Raw genomic sequence first — 24,641 nt, 5'->3', positions numbered from 1 at the left:
ATAATGACAAAGCAAAAACACATTTTGAGGATTTTTAGAAAGTATTCAGACCTTTTACTCAGTATTTTGTTTTAGTACCTTTGGCAGTGATTACAGCCTTGAGACTTCTTGGGTATGACACTACAAGCTTGCCACACCTGTATTTGGGGAGCTTCTCCCATTCTTCTCTGTAGATCCTATCAAGCTCTGTCAGGTTGGATGGGGGGGTGTCGCTGCACAGCTATTTTCAGGTCTCTCCAGAGATGTTCGATCGGGTTTAAGTCCGGGCTCTGGCTGGGCCACTTAAGGATGTTCAGAGACTTGTCCCGAAGCCATTCCTGCGTTGTCTTGGCTGTGTGCTTACAGTCGTTGTCCTGTTGGAAGGTGAACCTTCGCACCAGTCTGCGGTCGTGAGCGCTCTGGAGCAGGTTTTCATCAAGGATCTTTCTGTACTTTAGTCCTTTAATCTTTCCCTCGATCCTGACTAGTCTCCCAGTCCCTGCCGATGGAAAAACATCCCCACAGCATGACACTGCCACCACCATGCTTCACCGTAGAGATGGTGGTAGGTTTCCTCCAGACGTGAAGCTTGGCAGTCAGTCCAAAGAGGTCAGTCTTGGTTTCATCAGACCAGAGAATCTTGTTTCTCATGGTCAGAGTCCTTTAGGTGCCTTTTGGCAAACTCCAAGCGCGCTGTCATGTGCCTTTTACTGAGGAGTGACTACCGTCTGGCCACTCTACCAGGCCTGATTGGTGGAGTGCGGCAGAGATGATTGTCCTTCTGGAAGTTTCTCCCATCTCCACAAAGGAACTCTAGAGCTCTGTCCGAGTGAACATCGTATTCTTGGTCACCTCCCTGACCAAGGCCCTTCTCCCTCGATTGCTCAGTTTGGCTGGGCGGCCAGCTCTAGGAAGTGTCTTGGTGGTTCCAAACGTCTTCCATTTTAAGAGTGATGGAAGCCACTGTGTTCTTGGACCTTCAATCCTGCAGAAATATTTTGGTACCCTTCCCCAGATCTGTGCCTCGACACAATCCTGTCTCGTAGCGCTACGGTCAATTCCTTCGACCTCATGGCTTGATTTTTTGTCTCTGTCATGCACTGTCAACTGTGGGACCTTGTATAGACAGGTGTGTGCCTTTTCCAAATCATGTCCAATCATTTGAATTTACCACAGGTGGACTCCTATAAAGTTGTAGAACCATCTCAAGGATAGTCAATAGAAACAGCATGCACCTGAGCTCAATTTCGAGTCTCATAGCAAAGGGTCTGAGTACTTATGTAAGTAAGGTTATTTTTAATAAATGTGCAAAACCTTCTAAAAACCTGTTTTTGCTTTGTCATTATTGGTTATTGTGTGTAGATTTGAGGAAAAAATACAACTTAGAATAAGGCTGTAACGTAACAAAATGTGGAATAAGTCCAGGGGTCTGAATACTTTTCATTCATGTTTTGGCCTTCTACTATGTCACCCTGATTCTGAGAGTTGTATTAGTTTTATTAGGCCAGTCATTTGGGTATAGACTACTGTAAATCAGGGACTTTACCCACAAAGACTCAGAGTAGGAGTGCTGATCTAGGATCAGTTTCACCTTTCAGATCATAATGATATGATAATATATCCTAGGTCAGCACACCTACTCTGAGATGCTTTGTGGATACGGGCCCAGACCTCAAACATCTGCAATGTAATAATTGTCCTGTAGACCATGTTTTGGGTCCAGTAGTTGTCTTGTCTATGAATACAGTAATTATAGATTTTGTGTTTTTTTTCTAATGTGGCTTCTCCTCCTGCCTCTAGTCTGTCTGAGAACCAGTCCCTGATCAGGATGCCTCCCTGGGTGAACTTCTGGCTACTGGGGGCCATAGTCCTCTCCCTGTCCCTCCACTTCCTCATCCTCTACGTCGAGCCCCTGCCTGTGAGTACAGCATATACATAGGTTCTGTCTGTCCGTCAGCAATAGTTTGCTTTCTAGTGTATCCATCTCTCTAACCTGGTCCACCTCTCTTTTCTCTGCTCTCCAGCTGATCTTCCAAGTGACCCCTCTGTCCTGGTGCCAGTGGATTGTGGTCCTAAAGATCTCCATCCCCGTCATCCTATTGGATGAGGCCCTCAAGTACATCTCCCGCAATCACTTAGACGGTATGACTCAGTTTCTAAAAGTAGCTTCGTGTTCAAAAACAGGAAATAGAGTGCATTCGGAAAGTTTTCAGATCCCTTGACTTTTTCCACATTTTGTTACGTTACAGCCTTATTCTATAATGGATCAAATAAATTCCTCAATCTACACACATTAATTACCCTATAATGATAAAGCAAAAACAGGTTTTTAGAAATTTTTGCAAATGTATTAAAAATAAAAAAACATCTTATTTACAAAAATATTCAGACCCTTTGCTATGAGACTCAAAATTGAGCTCAGATGCATCCTGTTTCCATTATCATCCTTGAGATGTTTCTACAACTTGGAGTCCACCTGTGGTAAATTCAACTGATTGGACATGATTTAGAAAGGCACACTGTCTATATAAGCTTCCACAGTTGACAGTGCATGTCAGAGCAAAAATCAAGCCATGAGTTCGAAGGAATTGTCCGTAGAAGTCTGAGATGGGATTGTGTCGAGGCACAGATCTGGGGAAAGGTACCAACATTGTTTTGCAGTGGTGAAGGTCCCCAAGAACACAGTGGCCTCCATCGTTCTTAAATGGAAGAAGTTTGGAACCACCAAGACTCTTCCTAGAGCTGGCCGCCCGGCCAAGCTGAGCAATCGAGGGAAAAGAGCCTTGGTCAGGGAGGTGACCAAGAACCCGATGGTCACTGACAGAGTTCTTCTGTGGAGATGGGAGAACCTTCCAGAAGGACAATAATCTCTGCAGCACTCCACCAATCAGGCCTTTATGGTCGATTGGCCAGATGGAAGCCACTCCTCAGTAAAAGGCACTTGAAAGTACGCTTGGAGTTTGCCAAACGGCACTTAAAGACTCTCAGACCATGAGAAACAAGATTCTCTGGTCTGATGAAACCAAGATTGAACTCTTTGGCCTGAATGCCAAGTGTCACGTCTGGAGGAAACCTTCCCTACGGTGAAGCATGGTGGTGGCAGCATCCTGTTGTGGGGATGTTTTTCAGTGGCAGGGACTGGGAGACTGGTCAGGATCAAGGGAAAGAGGAAAGGAGCAAAGTACAGAGAGATCCTTGATGAAAAAACCTGCTCCAGAGCGCTCAGAACCTCAGACTGGGGCGAAGCTTCACCTTCTAACAGGACAATGACCCTAAGCACACAGCCAAGGCAACACAGGAGTGGCTTCGGGACAAGTCACTGAATGTCCTTGAGTGGTCCAGCCAGAGCCTGGACTTGAACCCGATCAAACATCTCTGGAGAGACCTGAAAATAGCTGTGCAGTGATGCTCCCCACCCAACCTAACAGCTCTTGAGAGGATCTGCAGAGAAGAATGGGAGAAACTCCCCAAATACAGGTGTGCCAAGCGTTATACCCAAGAAGACTCAAGGCTGTAATCGCTGCCAAAGGTGCTTCAACAAAGTTCTGAGTAAAGGGTTTGAAAACTTTTGTGATATTTCAGTTTTGTATTTTGTTTAAATTTGCTAAAATTTGTAAATACCTGTTCTTGCTTTGTCCATGATGGGGTATTGTGTGTAAATTGATGAGGAGAAAAAAAACGATTTAATACATTTTAGAATAAGCCTGTAACGTAACAAAATGTGGAAAAAGTCAAGGGGTCTGAATTCTTTCTGAATGCGCTATATGTGACTTTGGTGAGACAATAGGGTTAGGGATAGCATTTCTTCTAGAGCTTGCTTTGGAACCCCCCCCCCCCCCCCCCAAAAAGTGACTCCTCTCTCTTTCTGCATTCCTTATTCAGCCTAAACTTTGTCTCCTCTCGCCTTCTGTAAAAGGTACTTTATAATTAGGTTTTTCTCATTGTTTCTGCCTTTTCTCCCATCTCTCCTCTGCTTCCTCCTTGCACCTCTCTGAACCTGCATATTTAGCTCAAACTTGCTAGATTTTGACTTTTCAGTTTACCCTTCTCATGAATTTGTTTTTATGCCTCATGGTTAAGCTCTATGCATGGACACTTCCATGTAGACGTTAATGTTAAAACTTTTTGTTTTTCTCCCCAATAGACAACGAGGACAAGAAGTACAGGAAGAGGCAGCAGAAATATTAAGACCCGCCCACACACACACACACACACACACCTTTCCTTTTAAAGAAATTCCCTCTCCTCCGTTCTCTCATTCCCCCCAGTCCTGCATGCTCAACCTCCACTAGAAAACGAGCAGGGCATGCATGAGACCGAGAGTACATCTGTGCGAGTGTGTGCGCATGTGTTTGTATGCGAGGGTGCGATGGTGTGCATGTGTGAGACTGAATGAACGAGTTAGTGTGTGTGTTTGTATATAAACCAACGAATGAATGCATGCCCATGTTCACGTAGGCCCAGAAAAGCGTGACGATAAACTGCAAAACACATCCAGGACTCCTGTTGCTTTTAACTTTCAGCTCATCGCTTTTGACTCTGTACAGTAACATGCAATAGGTGGAGAGGGAGAGGTTTAGGAGGAGAGGGGTCAATCAGCTGGGGGATTGTTGTGTGTCTGTGGGGAAAGGGAGCTGGTGCAGCATAGAGAGAGAGGGGCATACCCTGGCAGAGACTACGTAGCGTCTTGATGGTACCAACAACAGTCAAAGAGCCTGGCATGCTAACTGGAGGTGAAGATACTACCAACGGGCAGCTAGAGGGACCACATTGCTCGGCCTGAGGTCCTGCCCAGTACCCATGTGTCCATCCCACCCCTTAGGAACCCCTCTGTCTGCCAAGGCTTCTGTCATCCAGATCCACAATGTTGGGGAAGTTGTCTGGACCACTGTCACATCACAACTACATGCGCCTCTGGCTACAGTATACCACCACGTTCCTCTCCTTCCCTTTCTCTCCACATGGACCTCTGTTTGCTGTATATTGAGCTGATTTCTGCTCTTTAACTCTCCTCTCTCCCATCGACCTTGCTCTCTCGCTCGTTCATTCTCTGTTTAGGAAGCAGGTAGGCAGCGTTGGCCCTGAGTTCTGACTCATCCGGGCTTGGGCGGTGTGGTGTGCGGAGGCGTGTGCCTCTCTGTCCTGAATGTGTGAATAGCTTTTTGCTGCTTGGCCGCTTTCTTTAGCTCTTACTGGGGAGCCGGAGTCAGTCCAGAGACATGGCAACCAAGATTAAATGTGAAATGATGACTACACCCACTTTGCCCAGACTATTCTGATAAACCCATCCAGCCTCACAATCAACCTTCAGTATTGCGCATCCCTCCCCTCCTCCCATCTCCATTCCACAAGAACTCTGTTCCTAAATCACAACTGTAGTTGCGGAGTACTACTACAGAGTAGATACACAAAATATACTTATACTTTGGAAAGGATGCTTAGGAGGGTGAGGGGAATTAGCAAGCAAGGCAGCTAAATTGGCCAGACTTCATCAGTCGGAGACCTTTGTCTCCCACACATAAGAACATGCACACACATCAATCAAATCAAGACTTTAACACTCTCAACATGCTGTATGTCGACTTGAACCTAGTAGGGTCAAATAATGAATGTATTTTCGTGCCAGCCTATTTCCCATACCTTCCCACTCTACTCCCAGGCCACTCCCACGAACCCTGGTTTACCACGTGAAACCTCTCTAGCCCTTTTAGTTCTGTGCAGTAAGATCATTTCATCCCTTGTTACTTAGTTTTGATCTTATTGAATAATAATAATAACAACACACCATCACTATCAATAGTGCATGTCCAGTTAGACAAGCCTAATACAAGCTCTTCCCCCTTATTGTTGTGCTGCTCCCTGGGCTCTCCACGCTAACGCCAGTGCTTTTTGCATTACAGGTTAACTATTGGCTATTGTTTTTAAAACAAGTAATAATAATGTATTTGACTGAATGAATGAATTTTGGATTGTTGCTTTAGCTCTTGTTTTGGGGTTTGCTGTGGAGCCATTGTGGTCTGCTGGCCAGTGGATTAGCTGGAGGGAAGCAGAAATACTAGGGCTCAATCACAAATTGACCCCTAAGCACAGATCTGAGGGATTGGCTTGATATAAGCAATGTGGTGAAACTTCCACCTAGCCTACCAGAGGGCAAGGTGGAGCTATTACCATATTGCTTACACCTGTCATCCAGTCAGATCTCCACAAATGTGTAGGGCATAGGGGTCGACTTTGGGATTGGGCCTAGTAGTGTTATGTGCTTGTTGGAGCCTTCTGCCACTTTCTAAGTCTGCTTGGGTGAGAGCACCAAGCAGTATGACCAAAGTCCACTTTGATTTCATCAAGGAACTGCATATAGTTGTGATATGCAAACAGTTGTGACTGGCACTTAAGTTAAACGTTGGACGACCAGCTATCTCTAACCACTGACCGAACACCTTGACATAAAGGGAAGATCTTGGTCTTTCTATTAATATTTAATGAATATCTACCAGTGTTAGCTAACCAGCACAACTTTTGATTCTGAGATTACCACCAGGCCAATACAGTAGCTCTCTACCTGTCCTATAGCCTAACAGTGGCAGAAGGCTTCAGGACCCCCTGTGTGCTTTCTAGCTGGTCCTCAGCCTCAGATCACGATGGCGACCTATACCATGCTGGCACTCAGGCTGTCCAGCAGTGATGTGGGTTTGTACAGTACCTTGTTATTTACTACTGAATCCTTGAACTCTGTAAAGGAAAAAAGAAAAACGATTGCATGGATACCTTGTTACTGTAATTAATATTCTATACAGTATATTAGATCTTTTGATAACTTACATGGCATCAATGAAACCTACTTAACAGCAAGAGAACCAGCTGCGAGAAACCATTACTTATTTTCTTTGAGCACATCTTGGCATCTAATGATCTACATTTTTTTGTAGACTAGAAAAATGTTGTTTATTCATCGTTACTGTTTGTTTTCACGGTTGCTGGGGTTTTGTCATACTTTAGGGAAAGAAATTACAATGTGTAAAATAAACAACAAGAATCATGGTTATGATGAGAAATAATGATAATGATGAAATAATTTATTTCACTGATGGTAATATGGTTTGAGAATTTTTGTTGAGAATTTCAAAATGAATTGTTTGGTTTAGACAGTGCGATGAACAGTGATGAATCCTGAGTAATGAAGTTGTGTGTACATTGAAGGGCTTGGTGTGACTGCAGGCTCCAGAGACCGCATGTTAGCCATTTGGGTCAGACCGTTAGGATGGTGGTCCTAACCATGGTACGCTTGGATAGCCTGGTGCCAGATCTGTTTGTGCCGTCTTGCCAATTGACCACGGCCATAGGAGTTGGCAAACCGCAGTCCCAGATCTGTTTTTATCAGGCTAATGTTTGGCATCGTGTGCTGTAATAACATAAGCACCCATGTGTGTATTATCAGTGAGGTAGTCACCAATCTAGAGGTGGCTTTGCTCCTGTTGGACCTTTCTCCCTGTCAACCAATAGTAAACATTCACAGGTTGCTGGAGCCTGAATCCACCACACAGAAATAAAGGATTCTCGTTATTGCATTGTTAATATTAATTGTGGACACAATTTTATATATGACAAAGACATGGAAATAAATATTATTTATCTTGTTATTTATTCAGAGGTTTGCTTTCTTTGATTATTTAAAATTATGTTTGAACAGATGAGTTGGGTTTGCTTGTTAAATTTGATGGAGGGACAAACAAGATCTGTACACTTTCTCAAATCAGTAGAGCATCGTGCTTGCAATGCCAAGCGATGTGGGGTTGATTACTGCTGGGGCCACCTTTGACAACTGTTTGCACACATGTCTAAGTCGCTTTGGACAAAAGCATCTACTTAATAGTATATCATATTTTATTAATACAATATCTTGGAGGGTAGAAGTTTAGGCTATTATGTTTGTATGTGCCTAAATTGAATCCTACCAGCAGAGGGCGATATTGTATGATGTTTCCCGTCTGAAGACTGACTACCATTATTATTTTACCTTAGATGGCCAGGCCAAAACATCAGTAGGCTACACAAAAACAAAATAACCATTCTAATGGGTAGTGATGACAAGACACTGTCAGATCATATCAGGTGGTTATAATGCTGACTCTGAGAATGAGGGGAAATCTAAATTGAATACTCCTCACGTCCTCTCAAAAGCCATTGGGTGAGTAAGCCAGAGGTCCCTCCCCTCTGACCTTCTCCAATGGGTTACATGGAGGATAAAGTTGATGAGTCACTACCTGAGGTCCAGATTAGATGGTAGCAACACACCTATCCTACAGTGAGCACAACTGAAATGTGTGGAATTAAGCCTGTGTATGACTCAGGGACACAGATGGACTCAAAAACATGCCATATAATGGGAACTTCAATTTGCATACCACCCCAATAGATCCACAGATGACGCAATCGCCATCGCACTGCCCTATCCCATCTGGACAAGAGGAATACCTATGTAAGAATGCTGTTCATTGACTATAGTTAAGCCTTCAACACCATAGTACCCTCAAAACTCATCATTAAGCTCAGGGAGCTGGGTCTGAACCCTGCCCTTTGCAACTGCGTCCTGGACTTCCTGATGGGCCGCCCACAGGTGGTGAAGGTAGGAAACAACACCTCCACTACGCTGCTCCTCAACACAGGGACCCCACAAGGGTGCGTGCTCAGCACCCTCCTGTACTCCCTGTTCACCCATGATTCCGTGGCCACGCACAACTCCAATTCAATCATCAAATTTGCAGACGACACAACAGTAGTAGGCCTGATTACTAACAATGATGACACCGCTACAGGGAGGAGGTGAGGGCCCTGGCGGAGTGGTGCCAGGAAAATAACCTCTCCCTTAATGTCAACAAAACAAAGGAGCTGATCATGGACTTCAGGAAACAACCGAGAGAGCACGCCCCTATTCACATCGACGGGACCGCAGTGGAGAAGGTGAAAAGCTTCAAGTTTCTCGGCGTACACATCACTGACAATCTGAAATGGTCCACCCACACAGTGTGGTGAAGAAGCTGCAACAGCGCCTCTTCAACCTCAGGAGGCTGAAGAAATTTGGCCTGGCCCTTAAGACCCTCACAAACTTTTACAGATGTGCAATTGAAAGCATCCTGTTGGACTGTATCACCGCCTGGTACGGCAACTGCACCGCCCCCAACCGCAGGGCTCTCCAGACGGTGGTGCAGTCTACCCAACGCATCACCGGGGGCACACTGCATGCCCTCCAGGACACCTACAGCACCCGATGTCACAGGAAGGCCAAAAAGGTCATGAAGGACATCAACCGCCCCAGCCACGGCCTGGTCATACCACTATCATCCAGAAGGTGAGGTCAGTACAGGTGCATCAAAGCTGGGACCGAGAGACTGAAAAACAGCTTCTATCTCAAGGTCATCAGGCTGTTAAATAGCCATCACTAGCCGGCTACCACCCGGTTACTCAACCCTGCACCACTGGTCACTTTAAATGGAACACAAGTCACTTTAAAAATGTTTACATACTGTTACGTACTGTACGCAGTATTCTACTGTATTTTAGTCAATGCCACTCAGACATTGCTCGTCCCATTCTTTTACTTTTAGATGGTTGTGAATTGTTAGATACTGCTGCACTGTTGGAGCTAGGAACACAAGCATTTCGCTACACCCGCAATAACATCTGCTAAATATGTGTATGTGACCAATACAATTTGATTTGAACACACCTACAGTGCCTTTGGAATGTATTCAGACCCCTTAACTTTTTTCACATTGTGTTATGTTACAGCCTTATACTAAAATGTATTAAATAAAAATAAATACTCAGCAATCTACATACAATACCCCATAATGATGAAGTGAAAACTGTTTTTATTGTAGCAAATGTATTAAAAATAGAAAAACAGAAATACCTTATTTACATAGGTATTCAGACCCTTTGCTCTGAGACTAAAAATTGAGCTCAGGTGCATCCTGTTTCCATTGCTCATCCTTGAGATGTTTATACAACTTGATTGGAGTCCACCTGTGGTAAATTCAATTGATTGGACATGATTTGGAAAGGCACACAACCAAGCCATGAGGTCGAAGGAATTGTCTGTAGAGCTCTGAGACAGGATTATGTGGAGGCACAGATCTGGGGAAGGGTACAAAACAATTTCTGCAGCATTGACGGTCCCCAAGAACACAGTGGCCTCCATCATTCTTAAATGGAAGAAGTTTGGAACCACCAAGACTCTTCCTAAAGCTGGCCGGTCAAACTGAGCAATATAGGGAGAAGGGCCTTGGTCAGGGAGGTGACCAAGAACCCGATGGTCACTGACAGAGTTCTTCTGTGGAGATGGGAGAACCTTCCAGAAGGACAATAATCTCTGCAGCACTCCACCAATCAGGCCTTTATGGTAGTGTGGCCAGACGGACGCCACTCCTCAGTAAAAGGCACGACAGTCCGCTTGGAGTTTGCCAAAAGGCAGCAAAAGACTCTCAGACCATGAGAAACATGATTCTCTGGTCTGATGAAACCAAGATTGAACTCTTTGGCCTGAATGCCAAGCGTCACGTCTAGAGGAAACCTGGAACCATCCGACGGTGAAGCATGGTGGTGGTGGCAGCATCATGCTGTGGGGATGTTTTTCAGTGGCAGGGACTGGGAGACTAGTCAGGATCGAGGCAAAGTACAGAAATACTTGATGAAAACCAGCTCCAGAGCGCTCAGGACATCAGACTGGGATGAAGGTTCACCTTCCAACAGGACAATGACCCTAAGCACACAGCCAAGACAACACAGGAATGGCTTCGGGACAAGTCTCAATGTCCTCGAGTTGCTCAGCCAGAGCCCAGACTTGAACCCGATCGAACATCTCTGGAGAGAACTGAAAATAGATATGCAGCAATGCATTTGCAGAGAAGATTGGGAGAAGCTCCCCAATTACAGGTGTGCCAAGCATCATACCCAAGAAGACTCAATGCTGTAATCACTGCCAAGGTGCTTCAACAAAGTACTGAGTTAAGGGTCTGAATACTTATGTAAATTTGATATTTCAGTTTATTTGTATTACATTTTCTAAAGTAAAAAAAAAACTGGGGTATTGTGTGTAGATTGATGAAGGGTGAAAACTTTTTAAAATACATTTAGAATAAGGCTGTAACCTAACAAATGTGGAAAAAGTCTAGGGATCTGAATACTTTCCGAAGGCACTGTATGTCCCACTGTGATTTATCTTTTGTGATTTTTGACTACTGAGAGTGATGACAAACGGTAAACCTTAATCAATCAATCAATCAATCAAATGTATTTATAAAGCCCTTCTTTCATCAGCTGAGGTCACAAAGTGCTGTACAGAAACCCAACCTAAAACCCCAAACAGCCAGCAATGCAGGTGTAGAAGCACGGTGGCTAGGAAAAACTCCCTAGGAAGAAACCTAGAGAGGAACCAGGCTCTGAGGGGTGGCCAGTCCTCTTCTGGCTGTGCCAGGTGGAGATAATAACAGAACATGGCCAAGATGTTCAAATGTTCATAGATGACCAGCAGGGTCAAATAATAATAATCACAGTGGTTGTGCAACAGGTCAGCACCTCAGGAGTAAATGTCAGTTGGCTTTTCGTAGCTGATCATTCAGAGTATCTCTACCGCTCTTGCTGTCTCTAGAGAGTTGAAAACAGCAGGTCTGGGACAAGGTAGCACGTCCGGTGAACAGGTCAGGGTTCCATAGCCGCAGGCAGAACAGTTGAAACTGGAGCAGCAGCACGGCCAGGTGGACTGGGGACAGCAAGGAGTCATCAGGCCAGGTAGTCCTGAGGCATGGTCCTAGGGCTCAGGTCCTCCTCCTCCGAGAGAGAATTAGAGAGAGCATACTTAAATTCACACAGGACACCGGATAAGAGAGGAGAAATACTCCAGATATAACAGATTGACCCCCAGCCCCCTGACACAAACTACTGCAGCATAAATACTGGAGGCTGAGACAGGAGGGGTCAGGAGACACTGTGGCCCCATCCGATGAAACCCCCGGACAGGGCCAAACAGGCAGGATATAACCCCACCCACTTTGCCAAAGCACAGCCCCCACACCACTAGAGGGATATCTTCAACCACCAACTTACCATCCTGAGACAAGGCCGAGTATAGCCCACGAAAATCTCCCCCACGCACAACCTAATGGGGGGCGCCAACCCGGACAGGAAGATCACGTCAGTGACTCAACCCACTCAAGTGACGCACCCCTTCTAGGGATGGCATGGAAGAGCACCAGTAAGCCAGTGACTCAGCCCCTGTAATAGGGTTTGAGGCAGAGAATCCCAGTGGAGAGAGGTGATCCGGCCAGGCAGAGACAGCAAGGGCGGTTTGTTGCTCCAGTGCCTTTCCGTTCACCTTCACACTCCTGGGCCAGACCACACTCAATCATAGGACCTACTGAAGAGATGAGTCTTCAATAAAGACCGAGTCTGTGTCTCTCACATGGATAGGCAGACCATTCCATAAAAATGGAGCTCTATAGGAGAAAGCCCTACCTCCAGCTGTTTGCTTAGAAATTCTAGGGACAGTAAGGAGGCCTGCGTCTTGTGACCGTAGCGTATGTGTAGGTATGTACTGCAGGACCAAATCAGAAAGATAGGTAGGAGCAAGCCCATGTAATGCTTTGTAGGTTAGCAGTAAAACGTTGAAATCAGCCCTTGCCTTAACAGGAAGCCAGTATAGAGAGGCTAGCACTGGAGTAATATAACCAAATTTTTTGGTTCTAGTCAAGATTCTAGCCACTGTGTTTAGCACCAACTGAAGTTTATTTAGTGCTTTAGCCGGAAAGTAGAGCATTGCAGTAGTCTAACCTAGAAGTGACAAAAGCATGGATACATTTTTCTGCATCATTTTTGGACAGAAAGTTTCAGATTTTTGTTACGTAAAAAAGCTGTCCTTGAAACAGTCTTGATATGTTCGTCAAAAGAGAGATCAGGGTCCAGAGTAACGCCGATGTCCTTCAGTTTTATTTGAGACGACTGTACAACCAACAAGATTAATTGTCAGATTCAACAGAAGATCTCTTTGTTTCTTGGGACCTAGAACTAGCATCTCTAATTTGTCCAAGTTTCAAAGTAGAACATTTGCCGCTATCCACTTCCTTATGTCTGAAACACAGGCTTTCAGGGAGGGCAATTTTGGGGATTCACCATGTTTCATTGAAATGTACAGCTGTGTGTCGTCCGCATAGCAGTGAAAGTTAACATTATGTTTCCAAATGACATCCCCAAGAGGTAAAATATATAGTGGTCCTAAAACGGAGCCTTGAGGAACACCGAAATTTACAGTTGATCTGTCAGAGGACAAACCATCCACAGACACAAACTGATATCTTTCCGACAGATAAGATCTAAACCAGGCCAGAACTTGTCCGTGTTGACCAATTTAGGTTTCCAATCTCTCCAAAAGAATGTGGTGATCGATGGTATCAAAAGCAGCACTAAGGTCTAGGAGCACGAGAACAGATGCAGAGCCTCGGACTGACGCCATTAAAAGGTAATTTACCACTTCCACAAGTGCAGTCTCAGTGCTATGGGTCTAAAACCAGACTGAAGCATTTCGTATACATTGTTTGTCTTCAGGAAGGCAGTGAGATGCTGTGCAACAGCTTTTTCAATTTTTTTTAGAGGAATGGGTGATTCGATATAGGCCGATTCATTTAAAAATATATATATTTTCTTGGTCGAGGTTTGGCTTTTTCACTGCCACTTTTAGTGAGTTTGGTACACATCTGGTGGAAAGAGTGCTGTTTATTATGTTAAAAATAGGAGGGCCAAGCACAGGAACCAGCTCTTTCAGTAGTTTAGTTGGAATAGGGTCCAGTATGCAGCTTGAAGGTTTAGAGGCCATGATTATTTTCATCAATGTGTCAAGAGATACAGTATTAAATAACTTGAGTCTCTCCCTTGATCCTAGGTCCTGGCAGAGTTGTGCAGACTCGGGACAACTGAGCTTTGGAGTAATACGCAGATTTAAAGAGGAGTCCGTAATTTGCTTTCTAATGATCATGATCTTTTCCTCAAAGAAGTTCATGAATTTATCACTGCTGAATTGAAAGCCATCCTCTCTTGGGGAATGCTGCTTTTTAGTTAACAATGACAAGCCACCGGGGTCTGACAATTTGGATGGAAATTTACTGAGGATAATAGCAGATGATATTGCCACTCCTATTTGCCACCTCTTCAATTTAAGCCTACTAGAGAGCGTGTGCCCTCAGGCCTGGAGGGAAGCTAAAGTCATTCCGCTACCCAAGAATAGTAAAGCCCCCTTTACTGTCTCAAATAGCTGACCAATCAGCCTGTTACCAACTCTTAGTAAACTTCTGGAAAAAATGGTGTTTGACCAGATACAATGCTATTTCAGCATGCTTATAGGAAGAACACTCAACAAGCACACAAAAGACTGATGATTGACTGAGAGAAATTGATGATAAAATGATTGTGGGGGCTGTCTTGTTAGACTACAGTGCAGCTTTTGACATTATCAATCATAGTCTGCTGATGGAAAAAATGTATGTGTTATGGCTTTAAACACCCTGCTATAATGTGGATAAAGAGTTACTTGTCTAACAGAACACAAAGGTTGTTCTTTAATGGAAGCTTTTCAAATATAATCCAGTTAGAATCAGGAATTCCCTAGGGTAGCTGTTTAGAACCCTTGCTTTTTTCAATTTTTACTAATGACATGCCACTGACTTTGAGTAAAGCCAGTGTGTCTATGTATGCGGATGACTCGCACACTATACACGTCAGCTACTACAGCGACTGAAATGACTGCAACACTCAACAAAGAGCTGCAGTTAGTTTCAGAGTGGGTGGCAAGGAGTAAGTTAGCCATAAATATTTCTAAAACTTAAATCATTGTATTTGGGTCAAAACACTCACTAAACCCTAAACCTCAACTAAACATTGTAATAAATAGTGTTGAAATTGAGCAAGTTGAGATGACTAAACTGCTTGGAGTAACCCTAGATTGTCAAAACATATTGATGCAGTAGTAGCTAAGATGGGGAGAAATCTGTCTATAATAAAGCGATGCTACGCCTTAACAACACTATCAACAAGGCAGGTCCTACAGGCCCTAGTTTTGTCACACCTTGACTACTGTTCAGTCAAGTGCCACAAAAACTTTGGAAAATTGCAATTGAACAGGGCAGCACGGCTGGCCCTTGGATGTACGCAGAGAGCTAATATTAATAATATGCATGTCAATCTCTCCTGGCTGAAAGTGGAGGAGAGATTGACTTCATCACTACTTTTATTTATCAGATGTATTGACATGTTGAATGCACCGAGCTGTCTAAACTACTGGCACACAGCTCGGACACCCATGCATACTCCACAAGATATGCCACAAGAGATCTCTTCCAGAACAGACTATGGGAGGCACACAGTACTACATAGAGCCATGACTGTGATTTGATTTGACTACATGGAACTCTATTCCACATCAAGTAACTGATGCAAGCAGTACAATTAGATTTTAAAAAACGATTAAAAAAACACCTTATGGAACAGCGGGGACTGTGAAGCAACACAAACATTGGCACAGACACATGCATACACACGCACATACGATAACATACGCACTATACATACACATGGATTTAGTACTGTAGATATGTGGTAGTGGTGGAGTATGGGCCTGAGGGCACACAGTGTGTTGTGAAATCTGTGAATGTATTGTAATGTTTTAAAATTGTATAAACTGCCTTAATTTTTGCTGGACCCCAGGAAGAGTAGATGCTAATTGGGATCCATAATAAAAACAAATATAAATGGTATCAATTCCAAAGCGTTTCTCGAGTTTCAACCTTCTGCCATCGGAGTCGCAGTTTCTCATTTTTTCAGTTTATGTGCGTACATATGGTTCAAAGTGTCCATGGGAGGACCGCACATTCTCCCGTCAAGTTAGTTTTTTATAAATCCCAAAGTTTGCTTAGAAAGTGGCGTACTTCTTCTTGTGTGCCTATGCAACGTTTATAAATGATTCCCCTGGTCTGGTGTCGTTGTGCTTGGCTTTTGAACTGCCCCCCTTGGGCAGTTTCCACCCGGTATGACCGTGGGGTGGAGCTGGGGTCTTGAGCAACAGTTGGTGTCGTCCAGTGTTTTTGTCCATCAATTTCTGACTCCATTCCTGTTGTCATGACTCTCCAAGACATGAAGAGTAAAACGTTGTAGTAAAACGCCTGCTTCAGTGTTGCAGCAGCGTCTGCCTGTCTGACCTTCTCCTGGTCGGTCCAGTTTGGTTTCAGATTCTCTTCTAAGGAAGGGAGGGTTGTCCTGAACCTTCTCCCCATCAGTAGCTCAGCCGGGCTGAAACCTGTGGCTGTTGAGGGAGTGACTCTGCACGTCATCAGAGTAAGCAGAGGGTCTGTCTGCTTGAGTATCCACTTTGCTGTCTGTACAGCCCTCTCCACATGTCCATTACTCCGTGGGAAGTGGGGGCTGCTTGTCACATGTATGAAGTCATACTCCTCACTGAGTTCTTTTAGCTCTGTACTTACCAACTGGGGGCCATTATTGCTAAGCAGGATCTCAGGGATTCCAAAACTAGCGAAGGTTGCGTTGTGCTTGGCTATGACCTGGCTACTGATCGTGTTTGGAAGGTGGAGGATTTCTAGGAATCTCTGACACTACTAGATAGTTTTGCTTTTTGTACTCACACAGATCTATTGCTATTTTCTGCCATTGTCTGGAGGGAAGCTCACTAGACATGAATGGCTCTTTTCTCTGTGTGCTCCTAGTTTCACAGCAAAATGTACACATTTGCACCTCTGTGATTTATCTCCTGGGAGATGTAAGCCACCACACTGACTGGATAGCGCTCTCCCTGCACTTAATTTGACCTTGGTGTCCATCATGAATCCTATGTAAGATTTCTTTCCTCATGCATGTGGGAATGACTATGCGGTTTCCCCTGATCACTTGTCCATGTGTCACTGATAGTTCCCCTTTCATCTGATAAAAGTCTCTTATCGATTCAGGGGTTTTCTCTAAGTACTCAGGCCACCCATTTCTGATGAACCACAGCACCGACTACAGCTGTGGGTCGGATTCTGTGTTCAGTCTGATATCCTCCATCCTCTGTGGGGAAGCAGGTAGGTTACTTACAACTGATGCGACATACAAGGTCACGTCGCTGTGGGAGTCTGTTGCACCCTCGTGGTTTCTCAGTGGTTCCCTGGACAGAGCTCAGCTACGGCGAATGTCTTTCCTGGTGCGTACTCTGCAATTCCACTGTAACGCATCAATCTCATCAACAGTCTTTGACACCTGATAGGAACATTGTCCAAGTCCTTGCTGTTAATGAGGGGCACAAGGGGTTTGTGGTTGGTGACCAGCCCAAAGCTGTCTAGTCCGTAGAGGTACTTCTCAAAGCGTTCACAAGTCCACACACTCGCTAAACACTCTTTTTCAAACTGAGCGTACCTTGTCTCTGCATCACTCAGATGCCTGGTGCAGTAGGAGACTGGTTTCCAGTCCTCACCATGCTGTTGAAGTAGGACGCCTCCTACTCCATAGCTGCTGGCATCAGCTGACACTGTAGGCTTCCTGGAATCATAATACGTTAACACTGGAGCAGTGGTTAGTGAATGTTTAAGTCTCTGAAATGCTGCCTCCTGTGTGTGTCCCTAGACCCACTCTACCTTTTGTTTTGAGGAGCTTGCAGAGCGGCTGCCCCACCGTGGAGAGCTCCGGAATGTATTTCCCCAGATACTGTACCATCCTGAGAAAACGCTTTAGCTCGCTGACATTCTGGAGCTGGGGGAGTTGCTTATACCAGTTAATTTTTCCGGGTCTGGCCTGACGCGGTTTCCGTCAATGATGCCCTTCCTGGCCCCTCCTGGCCTCCAGGTCTCCTCCAGGCAGGGTCTGCAGTAGAGCACAACAGAGTCATTTTACATTTACATTTTAGTCATTTAGCAGACGCTCTTATCCAGAGCGACTTACAGTAGAGTGCATACATTTTATTACATTTTTACATACTGAGACAAGGATATCCCTACCGGCCAAGAGCAAACGCTCTTATCCAGAGCGACTTACAGTGGAGTGCATACGTTTTATTACATTTTATTATTATTTTTTTCTATTTTTTATTTTTCTTTCTTTTATTATTATTATTTTTTCATTTTATTAAATTTTTTTTTTTTTACATACTGAGACAAGGATATCCCTACCGGCCAAACCCTCCCTAACCCGGACGACGCTATGCCAATTGTGCGTCGCCCCACGGATCTCCCGGTTGCGGCCGGCTGCGACAGAGCCTGGGCGCGAACCCAGAGACTCTGGTGGCGCAGCTAGCACTGCGATGCAGTGCCCTAGACCACTGCGCCACCCGGGAGACCATAAAGATGTCCCTGAAGATGTCATGGCAGATGGGGAAGGTTAGATCCTCCTCGAGGATAGAGAGTTTGGTTGGGACCGACAACATTCTCTCTGCTAGACAACTGGAGATCTATCTATATATATATTAGGCAAAAATTGTACTATATCAACAGTATTAGACTAAACAATTTACAAACAGTATTAAGAAATGTCAGAAACCTACAAATACACACTACAATTATGACAATTTACATTTATAAAACCCATAACATTAATGACAAGTGATGGTCTGACTATTTAGTCAATCGCCTGTCAATCGCCCTTCACAACTGCCAATTTGAACTAATTCGAACATAGTTCCTACCCTGTCAATTTTCAGCTAAATGAGAAAGTTCAGGCGATTTACTTTAATTTAAAGAAAAAAAATTGCCCTTAAACTACAGACAGCTCAACAATATCAAAGTAAGACAAATATAAAATTGCTTCTACAAAGAACGAGAGACGACAGTGCGTACAGTACATGTAGGTCTGAACTGCTTCACTGAAGAGCGAGGCATTGCTATTTTTATTCACACACACTTCAACTGAAAGTGCATCTAGTCTTTACACTAGCAAAATATCTTCTATTCAACCTCATATTTGTAACTTTTGGGGGGCTGTATGCAATTTGGTGTGGGTCCAGGGTGTCTGAGATGTTGATGTGAACCATGACCGGCCTTTCAAAGCATTTCATGGCTACAGATGTGAGTGCTACAGGGCGATAGTCATTTAGACACGTTATCTTGGTGTTCTTGTGCACAGGGACTATGGTGGTCTGCTTGAAAGCCTCCTGGTGGGAGAGGGTGGGGGGCAGAATAGACAGAACTTACCAGGGAGGCAGGGCAGTCTATACCTACCCACGGGGGCAGGATACACTGGACCTACTTGAGGGGCAGGACACTCAAAGCCTGGACACTACACCTTACAGGTGGGCAGGACATGGAAACTCTGACCCTACAGGGAAGGAATGGAACTCTTGCCCTACCAGGAAGGAAGGGAATTCTGACCCTCAGGAAGGAAGGGAACTCTGACCCTACCCAGAAGGAAAGGAACTCTGACCCTACCAGGAAGGAAGGGAACTCTGACCCTACCCGGAAGGAAAGGAACTCGGACTCTACCATGGTACCAGGTGGGGCTGGAGAGGCCCCAACATTCTGGTTGCACTGGACATTCGCAGAGGCTGCAGGCTGTGGCTCCACCGCTGGAAACGTCATGGTTGAAGGCGACGATCAGGGGAGTGGCAGGGCTGCCTCGACGTGTAGTAGAGGTCCCAACCGTCCCGTGGTGGTGGTGAAAGCTCTGGCCGGACGGGCTTGGAGTAGTGTCACTCGGGGGAGTAAACTGACTGACTCTGGGAGTAATTGCAGTGGCGCTTAGGAGAGTAGCGGTGGTACAGGTGCTGCCGCAACGGTGACTCTGGCTGGGAGGATCTAGAGTACATCCTTCTGGACTCTTCCCTCTCATAGAGCAGCTCCTCGTTGTCGCTCAGAAGCTCCCAACTGATGAGGGTGATGAGGCCTGGAGCAGGATTTGTAGTAGTACCTTAGATGAGAGGGGTGCGTAAGGCCTTGCAGCTCATCTTCCTCAGGTGCATGAAAGCTTCATGTAGCCGTGTGGGCTGGGGTGGGTGGTGACAAGTATCTCGTGAGACGCACAAACTCCTCTTCCGGGTACCTCAACATCACAACTATAGCAGGTCAGAATCCGGCGATACGAAAGACAATGAAAAAACGGCTATGGAACGAGCTATAACTACATGGTTCACGTCACTGGAGATAGGGGATAACCCACTATCACATTTCATAATGCTTTTAAAACAATTACCTACACTCCAGACTGCCAAATCAGCCAATAGATGGAATATCCATCAGTTTATAGCGTTAAAACAAAGTATATATATTTTGCTAAAATGTGCTCAATCTAAACGGTGTACTAAATTATTCAACTCAGTTTCTCCTTCAGGTACCAACTCACAATGCGCCCTGTGTGTCTGTGGGAAACCTGGGAAAGGGCCACTGTTGCCATAGCAACGTCCTCTGCACTCAAACTGCAAGTTGAACTTAGTGAGAAAGAATCCTAATATGATAGTGCAGTTTGCTAAAGCGAGTAGAGTTTGATACTGTGGCCAAAACTGTTGCATTTGCGACCGTTTGACTTGACTATGCTTTGAATAAATTAAGATAATGTTGTTTTTTTAAACAGTAATGTGTGAATGGCCAAAAATAAACCAACTTTCTGAAGAGGAAACAACCGCACAGGAATGCCCCTGTCTGTGTGTGTGCAGTGCGCAGAGCGTCTATATGTCTACCACTGTGCAGCCGTTAGCAATGCTAATGATAGCCGTCTTTGGGTAGATGAAAATGTTACTAAAAGGTAACTACAAAGTAGCCTATACCTACCTGGAAGAATCATGATTATTTGCATCCATCCTGTGGCCATTTGTTTTGTACTCAATCACAAGTGCACTACAGACATAGGCAGCGCGCCCATAAACTAAGCTTCCCCTAAAGTAAATTGAATACGATTTCTAAAATGATATAGCTTAATTAGCCTACTCCTGTGAACAGAAATAAATTAAATAATTCAAAATAGGCTACTACACCAGAAGCATGATTTGGCCACAGAGGATCATTAGCTTCTTTAAAAATAAAAAAATCTGGATTGTTTTATAGGTGCTACACCTAGAATTTCTCAGAATTTCTTCCATATATGGAAGCACTGGGCTGCATTCAAAATAAAATCCCCCTCCCCCACGTGCCATTTCCGAGTAACATGGCGGAGAATCAAGCTTGAGCCTTTTACTTTCGGGTTTTGGTCCACCAGATTCAAACAGCTGTAAAAACGATATTTTCTGTTATTGAAAATATATTTCACAGTAATTTAGATTGTACAATGGTTCTGTACATTATTCAGTTCTTGTTTCCTCACATCATTTGAAATTCAGCGAACAGTGTAGAATTTTAGCAACCATGAAATGACAGAGACTTCTACTGTACATTTGCTGCTTGACCCGATTTCCCACTAGATAACACAAACACAAAGTCAAAACATCTTTCCCCTTTTGACAACGGATTATGCTCCGGCAGGACAAATCAATAAGCAAATATTACAGCCAATCACAACACTGGTGGGTATGTAATGCTGTGAAAAACGATCATTCCATGACTGCAGAAATTGGGGGGTGGTCCAAAATATGGGAGGGTTGTCAATTTGATGGAAACAACTCTGATGGTTAAATTTGCATATTGTTTTTATGTATATTTTAGAATATTTGCATGAAAATATGATGCCAATTGGATTAAAACCTAGCTATAGACACCCTAAAGACTCTGGCAAGTGTGCTAGTCCAGTGTCACTTTGATTATGCCTACACATCATGGTTTACCAGATGCCCCAAATGTCTAAAGAATAAGCTACAGACCAGCCAAAACAAGCTTGTAAGAATTGTACTTAAACCCCCCCCCCCTCATACTCACCTGGAGCTAAAAAAAAAAAAAATTCTATGTAATGTGTCTGTATTTCTGTAATGAGTCTGCATCGCTGGAATGTGTCTGCATCGCTGGAATGTGTTTACATCGCTGAAATGTGTCTATATCGCTGTAATTGTACATGTATGTATGTAAAACATAGGGACCAAAATGGAAATAAGTCCCCACCTTTATTGTGCAATCCCGGTCACTTAAAAGAATCTTTGTACTGTGTATATATGTATATTTTTTTTACTGACAAATAAAATCAATCAATCAATCAATCCAAACTGTGCAGCGGCTATTTGATGAATGGAAAGAGAAATGTGGTGCATTTTTCCATATGACACCTTGAGTTGGACCAGCCCTTAGATCAGGGTTTTCCAAACTCAGTCCTGGGGCACCACATTTAGTTTTTTGCTCTAGCCCTCTTTTCAGTCACACACACTTCAACTGGAAGTGCATCTGAGGCTTGATATTGTATAGAAGAAGATGGAGCTGTCTCTCTGTAGGTTATTGGTGGCCAGGTTTTTTATTGTTGTGAATCCTCTTTCATCACTGTTTGTGTACTCTACACTCTTGATCCAATTATTCGCATATTTATTTATTTATTTATTTTACCGTTATTTTACCAGGTAAGTTGACTGAGAACACGTTCTCATTTGCAGCAACGACCTGGGGAATAGTTACAGGGGAGAGGAGGGGGATGAATGAGCCAATTGTAAACTGGGGATTATTAGGTGACGGTTGAGGGCCAGATTGGTTGAGGGCCAGACATATGATATGTTTGAGACTCCCTCCCCATGGCAACGTGTCTTCCCCTCAGTGCTAGGCCTTACAAACACTCCCAAGTTCAAGGACAGATGGATATTTGTATATATATATATTTGTTTTTCCATCTACACCATACCTGCTGCAGCTCCCAAGACTTTAAATGCTGCTTAATTAAAATGAGGGATTTGATGCTGTACATTTATGCTTATGGTTTCAATTGTCTTTTATGTTTACTCGGTGCTAGGGACGTCACTAGAGATTCATGGATAGGGGGGCTAAGCCTCTTTTTTTGGGGGGGGGGGTTCTGGGCATACTCCCCCATGAGAGTGAGAAATTAGAAGATAAGCAGGTCATTCCATTAGAAAAAAAATCTTTATTTAAGTTTCACCCTTTTGATAATTGTTGCTCAAAATTAACCCAATAATTCAGACACATGGAACATCTTAAACAGTATCATCAACAATGGGGCAAAACTATATTCAACTAATGAGTTAAATAAAATTAAAAAAACTGAAAAATAGGAATAAAATCTGATAAAGTAAGATCCCAAACAAATATTACAACCTATATTACATAATTGATCCTCCTGCTTTTCTCTTTTGATGCTTATTTTGATGGTGAAATGCATCAAAGTGTACCTTCCATTTTTAAAGGTGGCAAAGCGGTCAATGACATTATTGTGGCTTATTGGCCCAAGCACTTCACCCTCAATGGACATAGCTGCAAGACTTGCAAGCATTTTCTGACCTATTGTCTTACAAAACCAGGAGTGCAGCCAGCGTAGTGCACTAAAGGACCTTTCACAGGAGCAGCTGCTCACAGGAATTGTGAGGGCAACCTGAATGATTTCCTTCAGAGAAGTTAACATATCATCATCCAGGAGGTTATGTACAGCAAGTATATTTTTGGGAGGACATCCAGCCTCTCTTTTCTGGGCAAGAAGGTTTCTGGCCACCAACATCTCTTCTGTTTTAACATCAATACCATAGTGCTTGGCTAACTCAGTTAACCTTTGTGTTGTCTTAAAGGTAAAAAATTACCCACCACTATGTTTAACAGCAGAGAAACCCCCCTAAATTATATTTTTTCAACATCAAATTTGATGACTTTTCCTAGAGTGATCCCAACATTAGAAAAGTGAAATTGCCTTTGTTCATATTTCCATGAAAGCTGTACACCACCAGGGTACAAAGATTGTCTTAGGGTCAGTTTTGACCTGGCAGTTATAACATCATTTACACACCACAAAGACACACACACACAATGAGAAATTGAGATTATGTGTGCTACTGACTGAACTCAGCCAGCAACTCCTGAAGAGGAAGATCACCATGGTTGGCGAAGTTAGAAAGAAAAAGCCTGGGCTCCCCCCTGCACTCCTCGCAACAAGGGGGAGAGAGGCCTTCTCATAAAAGTTTGCCTTCAACCCCACCACCACTCTAGTTTCTTACCTCCCAAAGAGGAACAAGAATGTGGTCCTCCTGAGCACACTGCACAAAATGGCTGAGATCATTGATCGTGAGGACAGGAAGCCAGCCATCATCCTGGACTACAATCACAACAAAGGAGGCGTGGACAACCTGGACAAGGTGATTGGAACTTAGAGCTGCAGGAGGATGACTGCCCGCTGGCCCCTGGTCATCTACCACAACATCATTGATATGTCCTCATACAATGCCTTCTTGATATGGAACAAGATCAGCCCTACCTAGATGCCTGATAAGCAGAACAAGAGGAGAGTGTTCCTGGAGCAGCTGGGAAAGGAACTGGTAACCCCACATATTCAAGAAGGGAGAGCCTCCCCTGCACAGTAGCCTCTGCAGCGCTTGTGAAAGCTGTCCAGGGGGCTGAATCTTGTCCTGATCCACCTGAGGCTGCAGCTGGGGCAAAAAAAAGAACTGTAAAACAAATGCTATGTGCTGCACATGTGAGAAATGCATCTGCAAAGTCCATGCACACACACCTTACATGTGGTAATTAGAGTTTATTTATTTTCATCACATTTTTTGTTTTGTATCTATTATCTTATTTTATTCGTAT

General features: G+C 44.1%; 1 protein-coding gene across 2 annotated transcripts in view; it reads left to right on the top strand.

Moving 5' to 3' along the window:
- Positions 1–7,620, top strand: part of LOC139582974 (sarcoplasmic/endoplasmic reticulum calcium ATPase 1-like) — an 83,205-nt gene extending 75,585 nt beyond the window's left edge. Inside the window, exons 21-24 of one of the 2 annotated variants that reach the window (XM_071413520.1) lie at positions 1,780–1,897; positions 2,004–2,121; positions 3,862–3,895; positions 4,124–7,620. In XM_071413520.1, coding sequence (XP_071269621.1) covers positions 1,780–1,897; positions 2,004–2,121; positions 3,862–3,866 — 241 coding nt within the window. In that variant the 3' untranslated portion in view covers positions 3,867–3,895; positions 4,124–7,620. The remainder of the gene's footprint in view (positions 1–1,779; positions 1,898–2,003; positions 2,122–3,861; positions 3,896–4,123) is intronic. The other variant, XM_071413509.1, reaches the window with a different exon arrangement.
- Positions 7,621–24,641: the final 17,021 nt, after the last annotated feature.

Source organism: Salvelinus alpinus, chromosome 1, assembly GCF_045679555.1.
Source record: "Salvelinus alpinus chromosome 1, SLU_Salpinus.1, whole genome shotgun sequence".
Lineage (NCBI taxonomy): Eukaryota > Metazoa > Chordata > Actinopteri > Salmoniformes > Salmonidae > Salvelinus > Salvelinus alpinus.
The sequence above is the reverse complement of the archived record's forward strand: the minus strand, read 5'-3'. Positions and strand labels throughout refer to the sequence as shown.